At 40.1% G+C, this 16,698-nt stretch overlaps 1 protein-coding gene across 1 annotated transcript in view; it reads right to left on the bottom strand.

The window, feature by feature from the left end:
• LOC109984927 (chemokine-like protein TAFA-2) overlaps positions 1 to 16,698 on the bottom strand; it is a 74,560-nt gene that overhangs the window by 31,948 nt on the left and 25,914 nt on the right. The window contains exon 2 of the mRNA XM_020635101.3: positions 666 to 766. Within this exon, the coding sequence (XP_020490757.1) occupies positions 666 to 765 (100 nt within the window). The 5' untranslated portion in view covers position 766. The remainder of the gene's footprint in view (positions 1 to 665; positions 767 to 16,698) is intronic.

The raw sequence follows: 16,698 nt of genomic DNA, 5'->3' as shown, positions 1-16,698 counted from the left end.
AAAGCTCTTATTTACATACAGGTAGCAGGTGCTCTCTTACAGCCCTTTTCCCAGTGGAAGGTAATTTTCAGGGTCGCACACAGTGATCCACAGAGGCAAGGATACCCAACCTTCACATTGAGAAAAGAAATAGGAAGTAGTGATAGAGGGCCCCTGGGCTCCTGGGCTCCTGGGCCCATGAGCTAGTGACTCAGCCACTTGGCCCACATGGGAGGAGGACCACACAACCAGAGATTTCTAATCCACAAGGCTCACTTCGCTCTGTCTACGCTGTAACCTGCAGGCATTTTGGAGATTTGCCCCACTCTGATAGAACTGCAAAGACATGAAAGCCCCTAAACTGAGAAGACCTTTCTTGTTGGATTACTCCTATTCCCCTTTCTTTTATTAAAGAACCTTTTTTTCGGTTGTTCTTCCTGGCATCCAGTCTCTGTGGTCTCGTATTTCGTAGTGAATCCGACCTCTAGATTCCCTCGGGTGGCACACGGCCTATTCACTGCAACTTTACAACATGTGGAAAGAAATTGGCTGCAAAGGCTGCCAGCAGTGGTAATCCACAATAAATCGAATACCATAAATGCTGTACACAGACACTGACCCAGTGACAGGAATATATACTGTGCACTCACACACAAAATGACAGAAAGGGACACATATATTCTTACCTGTGTGGCTCCTGTGTGCGTGTGTGAGGGAGGCCAGGCAGAGAGACAGCAGTAGACTCCACACGCCTACTCCACAAATGCAAGGACCCCGTTCCCGCATTCTGTAAGAGACAACAAATACACAAGCTCCATTAGAGAATACACACAAACAATACATTAATACAATACATAATTAGAGTATACTGTGTGGTGCATGACGTTATTCAACCATGTTACTAATGATGCTTTAAATGTTGCAAGCAGATGGGCTCTGGGAGGAAAATGTCTGTGTTTCTGTTTCTCTAGACAGATATACTTCAAAAACTACCGATGGATTGATATAATACTTTTTTCACGAGAATTCATCGTGCTCAAAAGATAAACTCAAATGACTTTGGTTATTTCTTGTCATTTCTAGCAACATCAGCAGATCAAAGTTTTTTACGTATCCACTGAAAAATCTCAATATCTCCTTTGTGGCTCCAAGATAATGAACCTAATCTTCTCTAATAACTTAAGTCATCCCCTGAATTTTCCTTACAACCATACATTTCCATTTTTTGGGGCTTTGGGTGTTAAGTTTATTTGTTTTACATTAGCATGTTAGCATTATTGTGAGCCTTTTCACATTTAGGTAACACGGCCCCAGAGATCCACTAGAATCTAGGCTGTAGACTATTAGTCTGGAACAAGAAGACAAATCACATTCTCGCCCACACCCGACTGCACATGTTTTGCCAGAAATGAAAATGATAATGATATGCCCGTTCCAGCAACAAGTTTCCCAAAGGCTGTGACAGAATCATGTTTACCTCTCTGTTACATCATTTTATCTTTTGACAACACTTTCTAAGCATTTTGGAAACTGAGGAGACCGGTTTCTGTAATTCTGTAAATGGAATGTTTTACCATTCCTGCTTGATGTAGGATTAGAGCTGTTCAACAGTTCAAGGTCTCCCATGTCTCATTTAGGCTTCTTAATGCTCCAAACAGTTTCAATGGGTGACAGGTTTGGACTCCGGGAAGGCCAGTTTATCACCCAGACACTTTTACTACGGAGCCATGCTGTTGTTATACGACCAGAATGTGGTTTGGCATCGTCTTGCTGAAATACACAAAGCCCTTCCTGAAAAATAAGTTGTCCATTTGGAAGCATATGTCGCTCCAAAACCTGTATATGTGGTGGTTATTGCCACCTTCAGAAATGTTCCTTGCCTTGGAAGGTTCCCATGCCCACTAACTATACATTATCTCTTGCATTTTGCATTGTTTGCCAGCATAGTCTTTCACAGAGTGGTGAAACAGGTTGACATTAACAATACTCATTTCTGAGATGTTCCAATTCTGGGTTTTTAAAAATAATTTCACAACTTTTCCAGCCTTTGTTGCCACCGTCTTTCTCTCTTTTTAAAACGTGTTCACGACATCAGTTTCATAATGGGCTTATAATTTAAAAAACAAAACAAAAAAAACAATGACATTTTTCAGTTTCAACACTGACATGTTGCCTTTGTGCTATTAAATACGGGGTTTCAATGTTTTGTAAATCATAACATTGTTTTATTTACATTTTATACAACATCCCATTTTTTTAGTTATTGTGGTTGTAACAAAATAAACATCTTTAAACAGAAGGGGAGATAGAGGGAGAAAGGAATGTAAAAATGAGAAATGTAAATTCACATGAAGGGTATTTGGTTCAGGAACTTTGGGACATGAAAGCCAAAGGCAGATCCTAACATTTACAAGCCATCACCACCTATCATACCATCACGTTTTGTCCAAAGGTGATTTTATCATTGTCAGATACTTTTTTTTTGCTTGGAGATGTTTCTCATTTTCGTCACCTCCCTTGTTTTTTTGTAACAACAAATGTTTGGTTATATGTTCTGCTCTTTCCTGTAGCTTGTATTTTCATATTTCTTCACCTTTTAATCATGTAAGTCATTTGGTTCTACAGCTTCATTGTTGGTGTCTCAATTGGTTGATTGACCACTTAGGTTAATAATGAAATAAATAGTCTAAAATATCAAAAATCCTGAAATCAATTATTTAAATTGTAATGAAGCTCCATTCCTTTGGGGGCACTGTGAGTTCCACCATACTGTCATTTCCGTTGTATAACTGAATCAATATCCAAGCATATTGATTAATATCTGATTTAAATTATATTGAATCTAATCGTGACCCAAAGAATATCAAGTCAAAGTGAATTTTGAGGTTCTTGACAATACCCAGTCCTAATTCTGAAAATGATTTAGTTGATTGCCACATGATTTCCTACAGACATGTAAAAGCAGCTGCAGCAAAGATTGTAACCATCATCAGATAAATTTTCTTTTTTGAAATACCTGAAACACAAATGGCATTCCCATCAGTACTTGGTGCTCAGCACTTACAAGCACATTTTAGCATTCATACATGCTGAATCTAAATGGAGAATTAGTGAACATTATACCTGCTTTAATTACCATGTTAGCATGAACTGTAATTGCATATTAGCCTTATCTTACAGAGCTAAAGAGACCTGCAATCATTGCCATACATTCTTCTAAAAGCACTCATGCACTGATATACTGTACATGTACAAGCTTAAACAAAAGCGTAGAACACACATTTACACCTATCTCCAGCACTGCTTTGCTCTTATTCAGCTCATTCAGAGTAAGGGAGATTAGAAACTTGATTAGAAATAGATGGCATCCGTTACAATAATCCAACTGAAGCAGTTCAAAGTGTTTACAGGCTGCTCAGGTCTGACCAAGACAATAACCCATAGTAATTATAATGACAATGAATTGTTAATAACAAATAATTACTCAAAAAATCAAAACAACCACAGGTCATGTTTTTATTAGCAATAAAGTTTTTTTTTTATATAACATCAATTCTTTTTAATTTTATTATCTGGATGGGATGACAGCAACGGTGAGTAAACACACACAGGAACAAATCTCTTGTTGTGTGTTTGTGTGTGTGTCTTTCTCTCTGTCCAAATGCAGGCAGGTGTTTACACTGAAGTGGTGAGCAGGGATGCATATGATTAAAGCACTTTATATTCTGAGCACTCAGCAGGACGGAAACTTCCACAGCAGACAAACTAGCTTTTTTCCCCCTTTTTCCAGCTTGTAACATGAATAAATACATGAATAAATGACTGCAGGAGACAAACAAAGCAAAACCAAACTCACGGGACTAAGATACAACATGAGGAACACTGAAAAAGCTGTTTTAGCACAAAGAAGCCATGTTAACATCAAAATTAAACAGGTTGTGGATGTATCTGAGGTGCCGGGTGCTGGATATTTCCTTCAAAAATCAAACATCTCTTAACTACTGCACACTCTGGAAATTCATGAGTAGATTCTCTTTAAATATCTTGACAGAGGGAGCTTTTACCCAAACTGGTGAAACAGGACGTTAACTTGTACTCTCTCTCTTTTCGGGGGGCTCTATTACTCATTTTTTCAGGAGGAGGCAAAGAACGGTCCTTTCAAAAAACACTCAGACTGGCAACATAATTAACCAGTTGTATGTGACTAAACATAGAAAACATAAAATTAAATGAGCCAGCTGTAGTTCGGTCTATCTCAGAATAAAAACTGAAATCTACTGTGTAAATAGCAGAGATGAAAGTCTGTACTAAAGTACAAGCACTGTACCGATACAACAAACTATTTAAGTAGAAGTACCAACTCTCAAAAACCTCTCAGTGTTAGTCACTTTTTAACTGTTAATCCTTCATGTGTAAATGGCAGACATTCACGTCTAAATTTCTTCCACCTCCTGTACTCTTATGTTCAGTGTTCACAGTCACCTCTAAAAAAACAGCCCATCTCATTCTCATCACATAGAAACGATGTGTCATCACCCTTCTGCGACTCATACGGACGCTACCCGCTCATGTCTGAAAGTGACGCACCGGCCTTTTCAAGTGACTTCAATGTAAAGTCATTGTGGCGGTATGAGATGCCCCAGGCTGTTGACGTAGTATAAACAATGAGAAAGTCCACAGATGGAGGAAGTGGAAGTGGAAGTGGAAGTGGATGGATGGACTTTAATCCAGAAGACTGAGGTTTCATCATACAATGAAACCAAAATGTTAGTCACAGTTGTAACACACATGCGATGTTGTGAGTCGCTTCAGTGACATCACATGACGTACATTACATAACAAAGTTATTGCCACCCTAAACGTGGTCTGATCCTAAACCTAACCAAGTGGTTCATTGGCCCAATTACAATCAAATAGCCGTATTAGCTACAAAAAAGCAGACGAATGGTTTGATTATTTAAGTACCAGTGTGTAGGAATTAGTGTCATCTAGCGGTGAGCTTTAAGATTGCAAACATGTGTCTGCATCTTTCAATTCAATTCAATAAAAACATGCTCAAAAGTACTATATTCCATCTTTGCCAATAAATCCCTGTAAATCGTACACACCTTCAATACAAATTTGACTCTGCACTCAATTTTAATCAAAAGTAACAAAGCAGATGACATCATGTAACGAGTACTTAAGTACAAAAGTACAGACTTGAAAATATACCCATACCGAAAAAAACGACTTCATTAAAGTAATTTGAGTATTTGAAATTAGTTACTTTCTGGTTACTAGCAACACACTCTACAGGCGTAGCTGGCTCTTAAAGGTAACGGGATCGGACATTTTGATTTGTTCGATTCATGTTACACCCAAATCCTACCTAGTATGTATAATCAAGCAACATAATCCACCTTCTCTGGACTCTGCGCCCAAATTGTGAGCCACATAAATACTAAGTGCTACTGAATTAGCTACCTGTGGTTTAGCTTTGTTAAGTTGGTGTTTTTCAGCCCTTTATCTTTTTTCCTGTACCACCCTCTCTTCCAAAAAGAATCACTTCTGGCTCCAGAAAACCAACATGGGGGCGGCCAACTGCTGAAGTTGAGGTTTCATATAATTCCAGACACCAATCGGTGACTATAGCCTAAATCCAATATTCATACAGTTTATGCATTCCACTCACCAGCGTGTGGATACTAGTAGTTCTCATGTGGTCTGATGAACTTTTCTAGCAACGACTTTTGAAGAAAAAGTTGTTCAACACTTTTGAGGAGCGATCTGATGATGTAAGTAAAACAAACCAAACTTTCCAGGTTTGCTTGAGAGTCTGTGCAGATTAGCTCAGTGCCGATGAGATTATACACACACCTGATCGGGTCTGACTGAGTGTGTGCTGGTGTGTTATTTGTGAACATGCATTTGGGCATATAGCTGTGTGTGTGTTTGTGTGCGTGCGAGGGGATGTGTGTAAGAGCTTTGCCATGAGGAAGTGCGTGTGTGTTAAGCCCTGGCTTGACTTCTTAGCTGGCTGTGTGAGTCATCTGGCCATGCAGCCAGGCATTTCTAGAGCTGGGAGAAGCCGCAAAGCCAGACAGGCTGAGCCAAGGCTTTCTCTGGTTAGAGGGCATCACACACACACACACACACACACACACACACACACACACATATATGGAATTAAATATATATATATATATGTATATACATATATATGTATATACATATATATGTATATACATATATGTTATTGTCGCTTTACATCTTTTCTAGCATTCATCTCTCCTCTTCCCCTGCATATTCCTCCCGCCCACTTGCCCCCTTTTCTTCGTGTCCGCTCCTTTGCTCTGCTCATAGCAAATAATTAGCAAACAAAGCAGAGACTTCGTTCGCTTCCTCCCTGGCTCATTTAGACACACAGCAGTGTTTGGGATGATGCAGTGCCACTTCATTTTTCCTCGTTGTTTGGTCTGTCTGCCGCAGAGCGAGTGGGTGTGTGATATAGAAATGGATTTGAAAGGAGCGGGGAAAGAGAGAGAGAGAGAGAATGTGAGAAAGGAGGACGGGGCAGGAAGCTGTGTGGGTGTCTGTGTGCATTTGAGTGTGTTTGTGGTTGTGTGTGCATGTCTGATTGCACAGGAACACAGGGTTCTGATCAATAGCTTCTAAACAGCTCGCCTCTCCATCAGTATCAAACTCAGTGACTCATGTGAACTCACTCAAACACAAACTCCACTTTTTCTTTTAAAGAATTCTGAAAATGCTCAGGTTTTTTTTTTTGTGTATGCCAACTGTTTGTGTTTACACTTCTTTACATGTGTGTGCATGCTTTTGCTATCCATATGTGATGGAAACTGCCCTTCTAGGTATTGTGAATGTCAGATAGCAAAGCTTACACTCTTTTGATTATACCCACCATTATGACTACAGGAAGGAAAGCAACATTGTGTCCTCTAACCTTGCATGATGTAGCTTTTTATTAACTCAGCACGGAGCAGCAGAAAGGAAAGAAATAGCGAGAGATGGAGTTGAAGAACGGGTGGTGGTCTCCAATGGGTTCTGCAGTCTGTTCCATCCCTTTAATTAGTCCCATTGGAATGTCCTTCCCTCTCCAACCGGCTGATCAGCTTCCCCGCTATATATTTCCAGTCTGCAGTTGTGTGTGTACGCGAGTAGGCGTGTGTTTGTGTCCATCATAGCTAAAGCCGGACAGACTTCTCATGGGCATATTGAGATCCCTACGGTCAGGGAGAAAATGTAGTGGAAATGCATTAATATTCTAAGAGTTTCCATTCCCTGAGATATCCACAATTTGGAGAGTTAAATGCCTGTACTCTCACTATCAGTATCTGCAGCAATTAACCGGAATGCAACTTTTTAAGAAGTATTGTGTCCTTACAAAACACCTTCTAAGGGAAAAAAAATAGTATATTTAAATAAATATTAAGAAATGATTTTAATCTGTGCCATAGAACAAACTTGAGAGTTTAATGTAATTGGGCACACATAAGATAAATTGGTGACAACTCACCTGTTTGATTCTGTTGAAAAGCTGTCAACAGAACTTTGATGAAATAAACAACCAGTCTGAAAACCACTACAAAAGTAGACTCAGTGTTTGGTGTTGGAAAGCAAAAACAGACAGAAGGTAGATAAATACTGCTCGTTGTTATCTGTAAGCAGACCTGAATGAGTTGTAAAAATGAGCTGTGTATCTGTACCAGCTTGTCAGGGTCTTCCCTTATCAATCAGACAGCCTGACAGAGCGCGGCGGAAACATCAGCGTGTTGAGCTCGATTGGCCCACTCTAAATGCTTTAGCAATCATTGTTTTATGAAGAGAGTTGACTGTCCTAACCCCTTGTTATAATAGTATTGTTGATTTATTTTTAAATCATTTAAAAAAATCTTCTTCTGTAAAAAACTGTCAGAGAAATATAACAACAAAAAACATTACAATTGAAGACAGATATCAGACAGCATTGCCCTTAAACCCTCATTTATTGTAAATAGTAAATGGACTTCAACTTGCATAGCGCTTTTCTAGTATTCTGACTACTCACACACATGCCTATGCTGCCGACGAAGCAGCGGGAGCACTTTGGAGTTAAGTGTCTTGCCCAAGCAAACATCAGACATGTTGCTGCAGGAGCTGGGGATTGAACCCCCAAGCTTCCGGCTGAGAGAAAACTGACTTTACCAACTGAGCCACAGCCACCCTAAATCTCTCTGCTATTTCATTGCGACTGTACCTATTTGAATTTATAATACAACACTAGCAGATTTACAATGTGTATTATTTATTATTTCTTTATGAAGTCTCTGTGACACCAGATAAAATGATGCAGGTTGTAATTTGACTGTCCAGTCATTCAGTCCCTATAACTTCATGTCTAGTTTTCCTTTAATTAAAAAAAACAGCTTGAACATGAGCTGGACAACAACTAAACCAACCAAATATCCCCAGCACTGTACTGTTTTCTACATTGTTTAGTATCATTTTGTCAGTACATGTGTAAGAATTGCAGAAATAGGTATTGACTAGTCTGAGAATTTTCCAAAGATGACTTTTTCAGGCACGTGTGGAGTTGTACCACTGCTCAGGTCCTCAGTATTCTTAAAGTAGCTTGCTGAGATATTCACAGTCACAGGTCAAAAGAAAACTGACAATACTGACTGATATTCTGATCTGATCTGAACAGGCAATAAAGACGAAAGAAAAGGACACTGAGTCAAGGTCAGAGACGCAAGGGAAGAACAAAAGCAAACTGTACTACAATGAGGGAAGGCCCTGGAGGTACACTATTAGTTCATTATCATGAGTCTATGAATGATTTGGGGGGGGACACTGGTTGGTTGTTATATTAAGTACTTTGGCTGTGAAATAAGAATGTAGAATGACTTAAAGCGTTCCTTTTGATGTACTAAAATGTGCTTCTCCTAACTTACACTCTATTTCTTTCTCCTTGTTGAAGAGAAGTTGATATTTCAAATATGTTAAGGATGAAAAAAATGAATGAAATCCTGGCTAGCCTGAGCCAAGGAGAAAAACTTTTGATTGTGACTTTGTTTTTTGGTTTATGCTCATTTGTTTTGAGCTTAGATCTATGCATGGCACTGCCAGTTGCTCAGTTAGGCGGCCCACCACTTTGGTTTGGATCAAAACATATAGGCTATGTTGGATGTTTGTTCCAAGTCTTTTTGCAGACATTCACGGTCCCCAGACGTAGCATCCAATGTTTTTGATAATCCTGTGACTTTTAGCCGACCCACAACTATGAAATCTGAGGTTGTGGGTGAACTTACCACACATACATTGGTTGGCATAGATAGCATTTAACTCAGGTCAATGTCCAATACTTAAGTTCATCATCAAATATATAAAACACCAAGTGTATTTACACACACTAGTTTTTAGGTTATGATCAGGGTGTTGTGTTGCACATTAACATCATCACCTAGTTTCAGAAATCTATAAAAGCTCTTACCCTGGTTGAAAACATGTAAATGCCACCAGAAGTTTTCTGATAGAAAAAGGAATCCTGTGACATGTAAACAACTTATACAGTTTTTTTTTAAAGGTTCTGTGTTGGTACACAACTTAATTAAGACACAACTAGAAACAGATAATTAGAAACAAGGATAGACAGACATGTATAACCAGATTTGTCAAGTCCATGTAAATATAATTTCTCCACTAATATAAAGAATGCACAAGACTCAGATACTGGATAATAACAAGTACTTAGGGTTGAGTATTTCTTTATATTATTCATTCGAGCCATTATTGATGTCCAAGGCAAAGGGTAAGAGGCTTTTGTTTGAGACAGGCTTGAAATGGAGACAGGGTTTGGTGTCTTTTGTCCTCTAATTAATAAGAAGGCTTTTTTTATTGGTAATATTTTATTACTAATCCTCTTTTTGATATGCTTTCTTTTGCCCTTAGACTGATTTCTATATACATTTGGGGTTGTCTTGTGCCAATACTCCTGCCAGTAATGCCATTACTATTTACTTAGCTCTGTGGCTTAACTTAGCATACTTGTGTTTATTCTGTTGCAGGCCTGGCTTCTTTGAACGTTACTCTCACCCTTTGAACACTTTATTACACACTTAGCGTTTATAGTGTTTCATGTATTATGGATGCTGATTTGGGTTTCTCTTATTTTGACCATTAAAGGTGGAGTAACCTGGCACTAAAATGTCCTTTGGGATTGATGAAGCTCTATCTGATCTTATTTCAAATTAAAAGTCCTAATATGTATCAGGGAAAACGTTTTTCTAAAAGGTTAAAACACACAGTTACACAGGTACACACAGTGGCTTAAGATAGACATTAACACTTAACATGAGTTATCCAGATCAACAAGGTATTGAAAATAACATTGATATAGTGTGTTAATTGCATCAGATATCACACACAGTAGTATGTTCCTAGTTTTTAACTTGAACCATTCAGACGGTATTGCCGTATGAAAGAAAATAAGCCATGCAAAGCAGCTATAGTGTATGTGACCTGTGTGTAATTTCTGCAGTGGTATTAATAAGCGTAATGTCCTGAGTGGCTGAGTGAGCACACAGCAGCAGACGAATGTGAATGGGTGGAACACAGTAATAGTTAGATTTGTCAGAGGAAATCTGTGTATTCTTGAGTCTTAATGGTTTGTTTTGTAGCCAGAGTTACGACTGAGCCTCTCTGAACCTAATTGCAACCTTGGGAGATTTCAGCTTGATTAGGCCTCCCTGATCCTGCAAGGAGCATGTGAAAATGTGTATGTGTGTCCATGAGTGTGTGTTTCATGTGTGTTAGATTAATGATATCCAAAGTTTGGCTTTTGAGGATAAATTCACTCCATGTGACCTGTGGAGAAAGCCTGTGGCTCTAAATTAAGCCTCCAATTTATCAAGCTTTGTGCGTGTGTGTGTGTGTGTGTGTGTGTGTGTGTGTGTGTGTGTGTGTGGGGGGGGTGGGTCAGGGGAAATTGGAAGGGAGGTTGAAAGAAAAAGGAGAGAAAATGAGGAGTGGCAGGCAGGCATTTGGCTCTCTCCCACTCCATTCTGCAGCCTCTTATCACTCGTTGACTAGTTAACTGTATTCTACGACTCGAGCAGAGTGCACATCACAGACCTGACATTCACATCTTTCAAATCAAGCTTTTGCCTGCCACTGCTCCAACACGTGTGTGCCCCCGCCCCCTCATGTTTTTTTTTTTTTTTTTTGCTCTGTCTCTGCCTGCGTTTGCTGTGCTAACCTGGAGAACTCAGTGGACCGCAAGGTACGATCCTGATGTCACTACTAATCCATCGTCAACACACGACACACAGCCCCCCTCCCTAAAACATCCCCAGGTCACACAAACAAAGACACACACACACACACACACACACACACACACATACACACACACAAATACAAATACAGAAACAACACACGACTGCAGAGTCTGTCTGCTGACAGTGCACATCCAGGTGGTAAATGCAGTTATGTTGTCTGAGCCTTTTCTATCGCCCACAAGTCCAACAGCTTCAGACAATAAAAGAGAAAACGGCCCTCACCTAAAGGCGAGGTCTACACCATAAGCTGGCTTAACACTGCAAAAATAACATCAAAGTCCCTCTCTCCATAGAATACATGGCCCAAGCCTTTCATATTTATCCATCACATTTTGACTACACTTCAATTTCGAGCAAGGTTCTTGGGCAATAAGAGAAAAAACACTTTGAACTAAATAAACAAATGCAAAGCAGGGAGCTTTGGAGTATAGGAAATATATTAAAGCAAAATGTAAATGCCCTCCATTGTGCGCTCCCTGAGAGAGGATAGCGTCAGGCATGGGGGAACGCAGAGGAGAAAATAATCCAGGGGGAAGAAATGGCTTCTTTAATTCAATTTCAATCCAGGCCTATTGACTCTTGTAGCCTCTTGGCTGGGATTATTTAAGTGCTAGATGAGCGAAGTGGAAATCCGTCCAGTGCAATAAGCCTTTGTTGACAAATATAGAAGTTGTTCTGTAGCAGCAAGAACAACAGTTAAAATGGAATCAGTTTTACACCAAAGAATTGATTTGAATTGAACAAGTATTCAGGAATGAGGTGATTCAGTAGGAGTCTCAATTGGACTATAAGAAACCTCTTCGGTCAGAGGCTCTCAGAAAACTACCGTCTACCACCTTCCTCATATCATGACAGACAGCTTAAAGTGACCAACAGTAATAGCACCCTCTCCCTCTCTCTTGTGACTCCTTACTTATTTTTTATAACACTGTGTTTTTCAGAGGGACAGCACTATCTCTCCTGCACTTGACTACCACTTTCTATGTTTTTCTTTATCAGTAATGTTTTGTGTTACATTGCTAGTATGTACAGTATGTGTGCATTCTCTTTTTGTAGCTTCTCATATATAAGGATTTCATTTTTCTCTGTTTAATTTAAAGCTGGAGTATAAGACCATTTTACCGAACATATAAAGTCCTTCAGAGCAAAGAAAATCTCTCTGTTTTTAAACGGTTTTATCAAGCGGGTTTTATCGTTTGATTTTATAAACGATACAGGTTTTCCATAGTTAAGCGAGTAGCTGACATGATTGACAGGTGGGTGCGATGTAACAGTTCGCCAGGAGGCTTAAAACCCGCCTCAGCTCCAGCCTTCAGCCTGTGGTTAGGTTGACTGAAAGTTAAGCAGAGACAGCATTTCAAGCATGGCGGCTGGTAGCTGCTGATGAGCCTGTAGAGCCCCCTGCAGTAACAGATGGCTGATGTCACTCAGGCTTCGTACTTTAGTATTTACTGTCCATGGTTCTTATCCACAATTTTAAATGGTGTGTTTGAGGCACAATCCGTATGGATTTATGTCAGCAATAATTGTTTTGCCAAAGCCAAAAGGGATGAGCAACTGTGGTACTGGAGTAGGTTATAGTACATCAGAACGTACAGGAAATAGCTAAGAATCATCTAAAGCAAGGGCTCTATTGTGACTAGAAGGGTTTTATACATCCATGACCAAATCATTAACAACAAAACTTTGCAGTGAAATAAACAAATGGACTCTACTGTAAGCTGCACTGACTCAATCATCATCATCTGCTCATCTGGGATTTAACTTAAATGCCTTTTTAAAAAGCGTATTAAAGGCAGTCAAAGCCACCGATAAAATCATAACATGAAAACCAAACAGTAGATTAAAAGTTTAATAAAAAAGCTACTGAACTGTTACACGTGTTTAGCTTCTATTGTTTTGTACTTCAGTAAATGTGACAGCCTTTATGATAGAAAGTCCAACACAGTCTGAAAAACGTTGATATTGTTTTCCTATTGCCGCTATTTATATTGGGGACAGCGGTGTTTTGAACATGCTTGTCTGGTGTTCTACAGATAAGGTTTGACATTGTGTTGCAATCAAAAAGACATTCCAGTCTGCATTAATGTTTTCGGATGAACTTAGAAAATGTTAAAACAAAAGAGTCTGCTATACCTCTCATGTTACTCACTGGAGATTGTGAACTGAAATGGCTTTTAAGGACACTCACACACACACCAATGCACACACACAAACACACGCACACACACGTCAACACAAACACACACGCTCGCACACACACACACACACACACACACACACACACACACACACACACACAGACACACACACATTCGCTTTAAGAGGTTGTCCCCACAGGACGACACTCCCAGACACTCTGCTGAAACCAACACCTGCCACTGAGGAAAACACACACACACACACACACACACACACACACACACACACAGTCTTAAAAGCACAGTGAACATTTTTTCGTAAAAAGGCATGTTGGGGAAAAAGAGGAGCTGCTGCGTTTTGGAAGCCTCTAGAATGTAGCAAACAGACAAACAAAATCTCACCCAGAACTGGACTAATGGGTGAAGAACTTCCAGGGCTGCTGGTCGAAGTTCCTAGTTCAAAAGTCTTTTGATTTTTATTTCTTTTCCATTTTAAGGAGAAGGTGAGGTCAGGGGAAGAGAGAAAGAGAAGATGATGATCTGTGATAGGTAGATGACAGGCAGAATTGAATGATTAGTGCTACTCTCAGAATCTTTAATGATTACTGAACGAGGCGTAGAGATGGTTAAGGGCGTTTTCTCATTAGGCATTATTGTTTTTTTGCACTGTGCCTCAAGCATGACCCCCTCCCCTCTCCCCCGCTGGTCTGTGTTCAAATTACAGTAGTAACAGCTTTCCGTGTTCAAGTGCACTTGTGTATGTACACAGTCCTATACAGCATGTGGCCGTTAAACATAGCTGGTTTGCAAATCTGCCAAGAATCATGAAGAAAAGAGGCAACCATGGCAACCACTAGTCGATTGAGTCCATCCTGCTAACTGAGGATGTTTTTGTTATATCGCCAACAGCGACCCTCTTCCTACGTCCACATGCACCATGCAGCTCAGAGGACGAACGGGCCAGTGCTGTGCGGATATTGCATTTTTGTTTTAGCAAAAGGAGCTGTTTAGACCATCATATTGCAGTTCGTTTCCTTGTTTGAGCACAATTACGTTACATCTCTTGCAGACCGCAATCGAGGAAACATGAATTCAAGAGGACTAGCGCACAGTAACCGAGTACGGTACGATAACGGCACGTTTGTGTTCACACTGATCAAACGAACTTTGGAGTCAAGCATACTCGGATCCGGGCCCCCGGGTCCCTAGTGTGAAACCATCCTATAAAGCACAAGTGCATGGAATGTTAATACAGGGCAGAGTCTGTTATAGAAACACATCGCAGAGATGACACCAGGACGTCTCACTGATGGCTTCAGTCCTCTTTGGTCTCATTCTGTAACTCTCATAAACTCCCTGCTTCAGACCTATTTCTCTGCCCTAAATGCATAATTTTGTAAATGTAGCATCTGCTTGGGTGGTCCCAGTGGGCCCATGTGTAACAGGCTTTTGCCGACACACACATGCACACACACACACACACACACAAATCCACATACACATCCTCAACCGAATTTTTTTTTTGCCAACAGTCCCTAAAAATATGCACCAGAGAGGAAGTATCTTCTAAGGTAAAGAGCAGCTTTGAACAGCCTGGTTAAATGTGAGATTAGTGATTTTAGCTAGAATGTTAAATAAATTGGAACGCTGCATAGATGATGTTTCAGTACACTCAAATTATGGTTTGCTGTTTGGAGTAAAACAACACATTTTGCATTTTGGTTTCCATAAATTAGGCCAAGCCTTTATCAAAAGTGCATTGTCCTGTGCGAGTGTGCTACTGGAGCTGCACAGATAAACAACACTCTGTAAACTGTCAGACACATAATAAGCTGGGAATACTTCAAAGAATTGGCTGTCAATATTTATTTGCACAACAATACTGTACGCATGAAGTCACTGTTCCTATAGTAACGTAGTCCTTAGCGTATTGGTATGACAATAGGAGTTAAATTTGATTGCAGAAGACAATAAGAGTGGAATGGTTAAAGCAGCTCTGTTTGATTGTTAACCCTTCATACTGTCTCAAAGTATTCTGGTATTATTGTTTAGTTGCAGAAATAAATAGCTGCATTGTTGTTGCTCATAATTAAGATATAATGAAGTTTAAATGATGTTTTCTACCCTGCATGATAACAAAAAGCAACTTGAGCTTAAAAAAGATTTAAGCTCAACGCTGCATGCATTAGACAATCTTCAACTCTTTCCTTGTCCTCTTCCCTCCTCACCACATCATTCTCTGCTTTCCTATTTCACCTCACAGCCTGCTGCACATCACTTATGCATGCTGTTTTCATACAGGTTACAATGATTTTGTGTGTGTCTGTGTGTACTTTGATTTTATGTGTGTGTATGTGTGTGTGTTGTATTTGCAACCTGCAGCCACAGATAGCAGCAGAGCAATAATGGTGTATAACTCATCCTAATGATACAACAGTGAAGCAGCAGGTAAGGTCAGACCTGGATACTGTGGTGGAAGGTGAACTGCCTGGACAAATCACACACACACAAACACACACACACATGCTCGTGGATGGACTCATGAATGAATCAATCTGAGACGAACACATCCCCAGGCCCATAAACATGTACCCTGCCAATCTCTATATCACTCCTCATTCACTTTATCCCATATTTGCTTGCAACCTATTATTTCTCCATGTGCCCTTTCCCCTTTCCCCCCGTCCTCCCTCCGTCTCTTCCATCCCTCCATCTCTGTCTCTCGGTGATATTGTTGGAGGTCAGTTGACGCCCTGAGGAAGCGGGATGATGAATAGATCCATGATCACTGGCTGTAATTACAGTGTCAAATGAGCTGTTAGCTATATCCAGAATGTGTTCCTCTAGGTGTGTGTGTGTTCTTCCTAATGTGCAAGTCAGCTCCCCGCAGATGCAGTTGCCATATCAGCACACACAACAACAGATGGGCTTGGTTATACTCACGTGCAAATCTACACAGAGGCATGCAAAAAAACAAAATTTTCTCAGGAATCATTTACCACCTTCTAAAAATGAATAAGCACATGCAATTAGAAAAACTGTGTGTGTGTGTGTCTGCATAGAGTCATATGGGAACAGGCATGTTAGCATCTAAACATACAAAGTACATCCTGTCATAGCAGATTCTTCTCAGCAGGACCCTCTTTACACGTCCAGACAGTCTGGCAGATGTGGAGTTTTGGCACACATTATCACACACACACACACAGTCTCACACACACAGTAACTCCCATCACATTTGCCAACGTTTCAGGATG

The sequence above is a fragment of the Labrus bergylta genome, chromosome 12 (assembly GCF_963930695.1).
Source record: "Labrus bergylta chromosome 12, fLabBer1.1, whole genome shotgun sequence".
NCBI classification, from domain to species: domain Eukaryota; kingdom Metazoa; phylum Chordata; class Actinopteri; order Labriformes; family Labridae; genus Labrus; species Labrus bergylta.
Note: the sequence above shows the minus strand (reverse complement) of the source record. Positions and strands in the feature narration are given on the sequence as shown.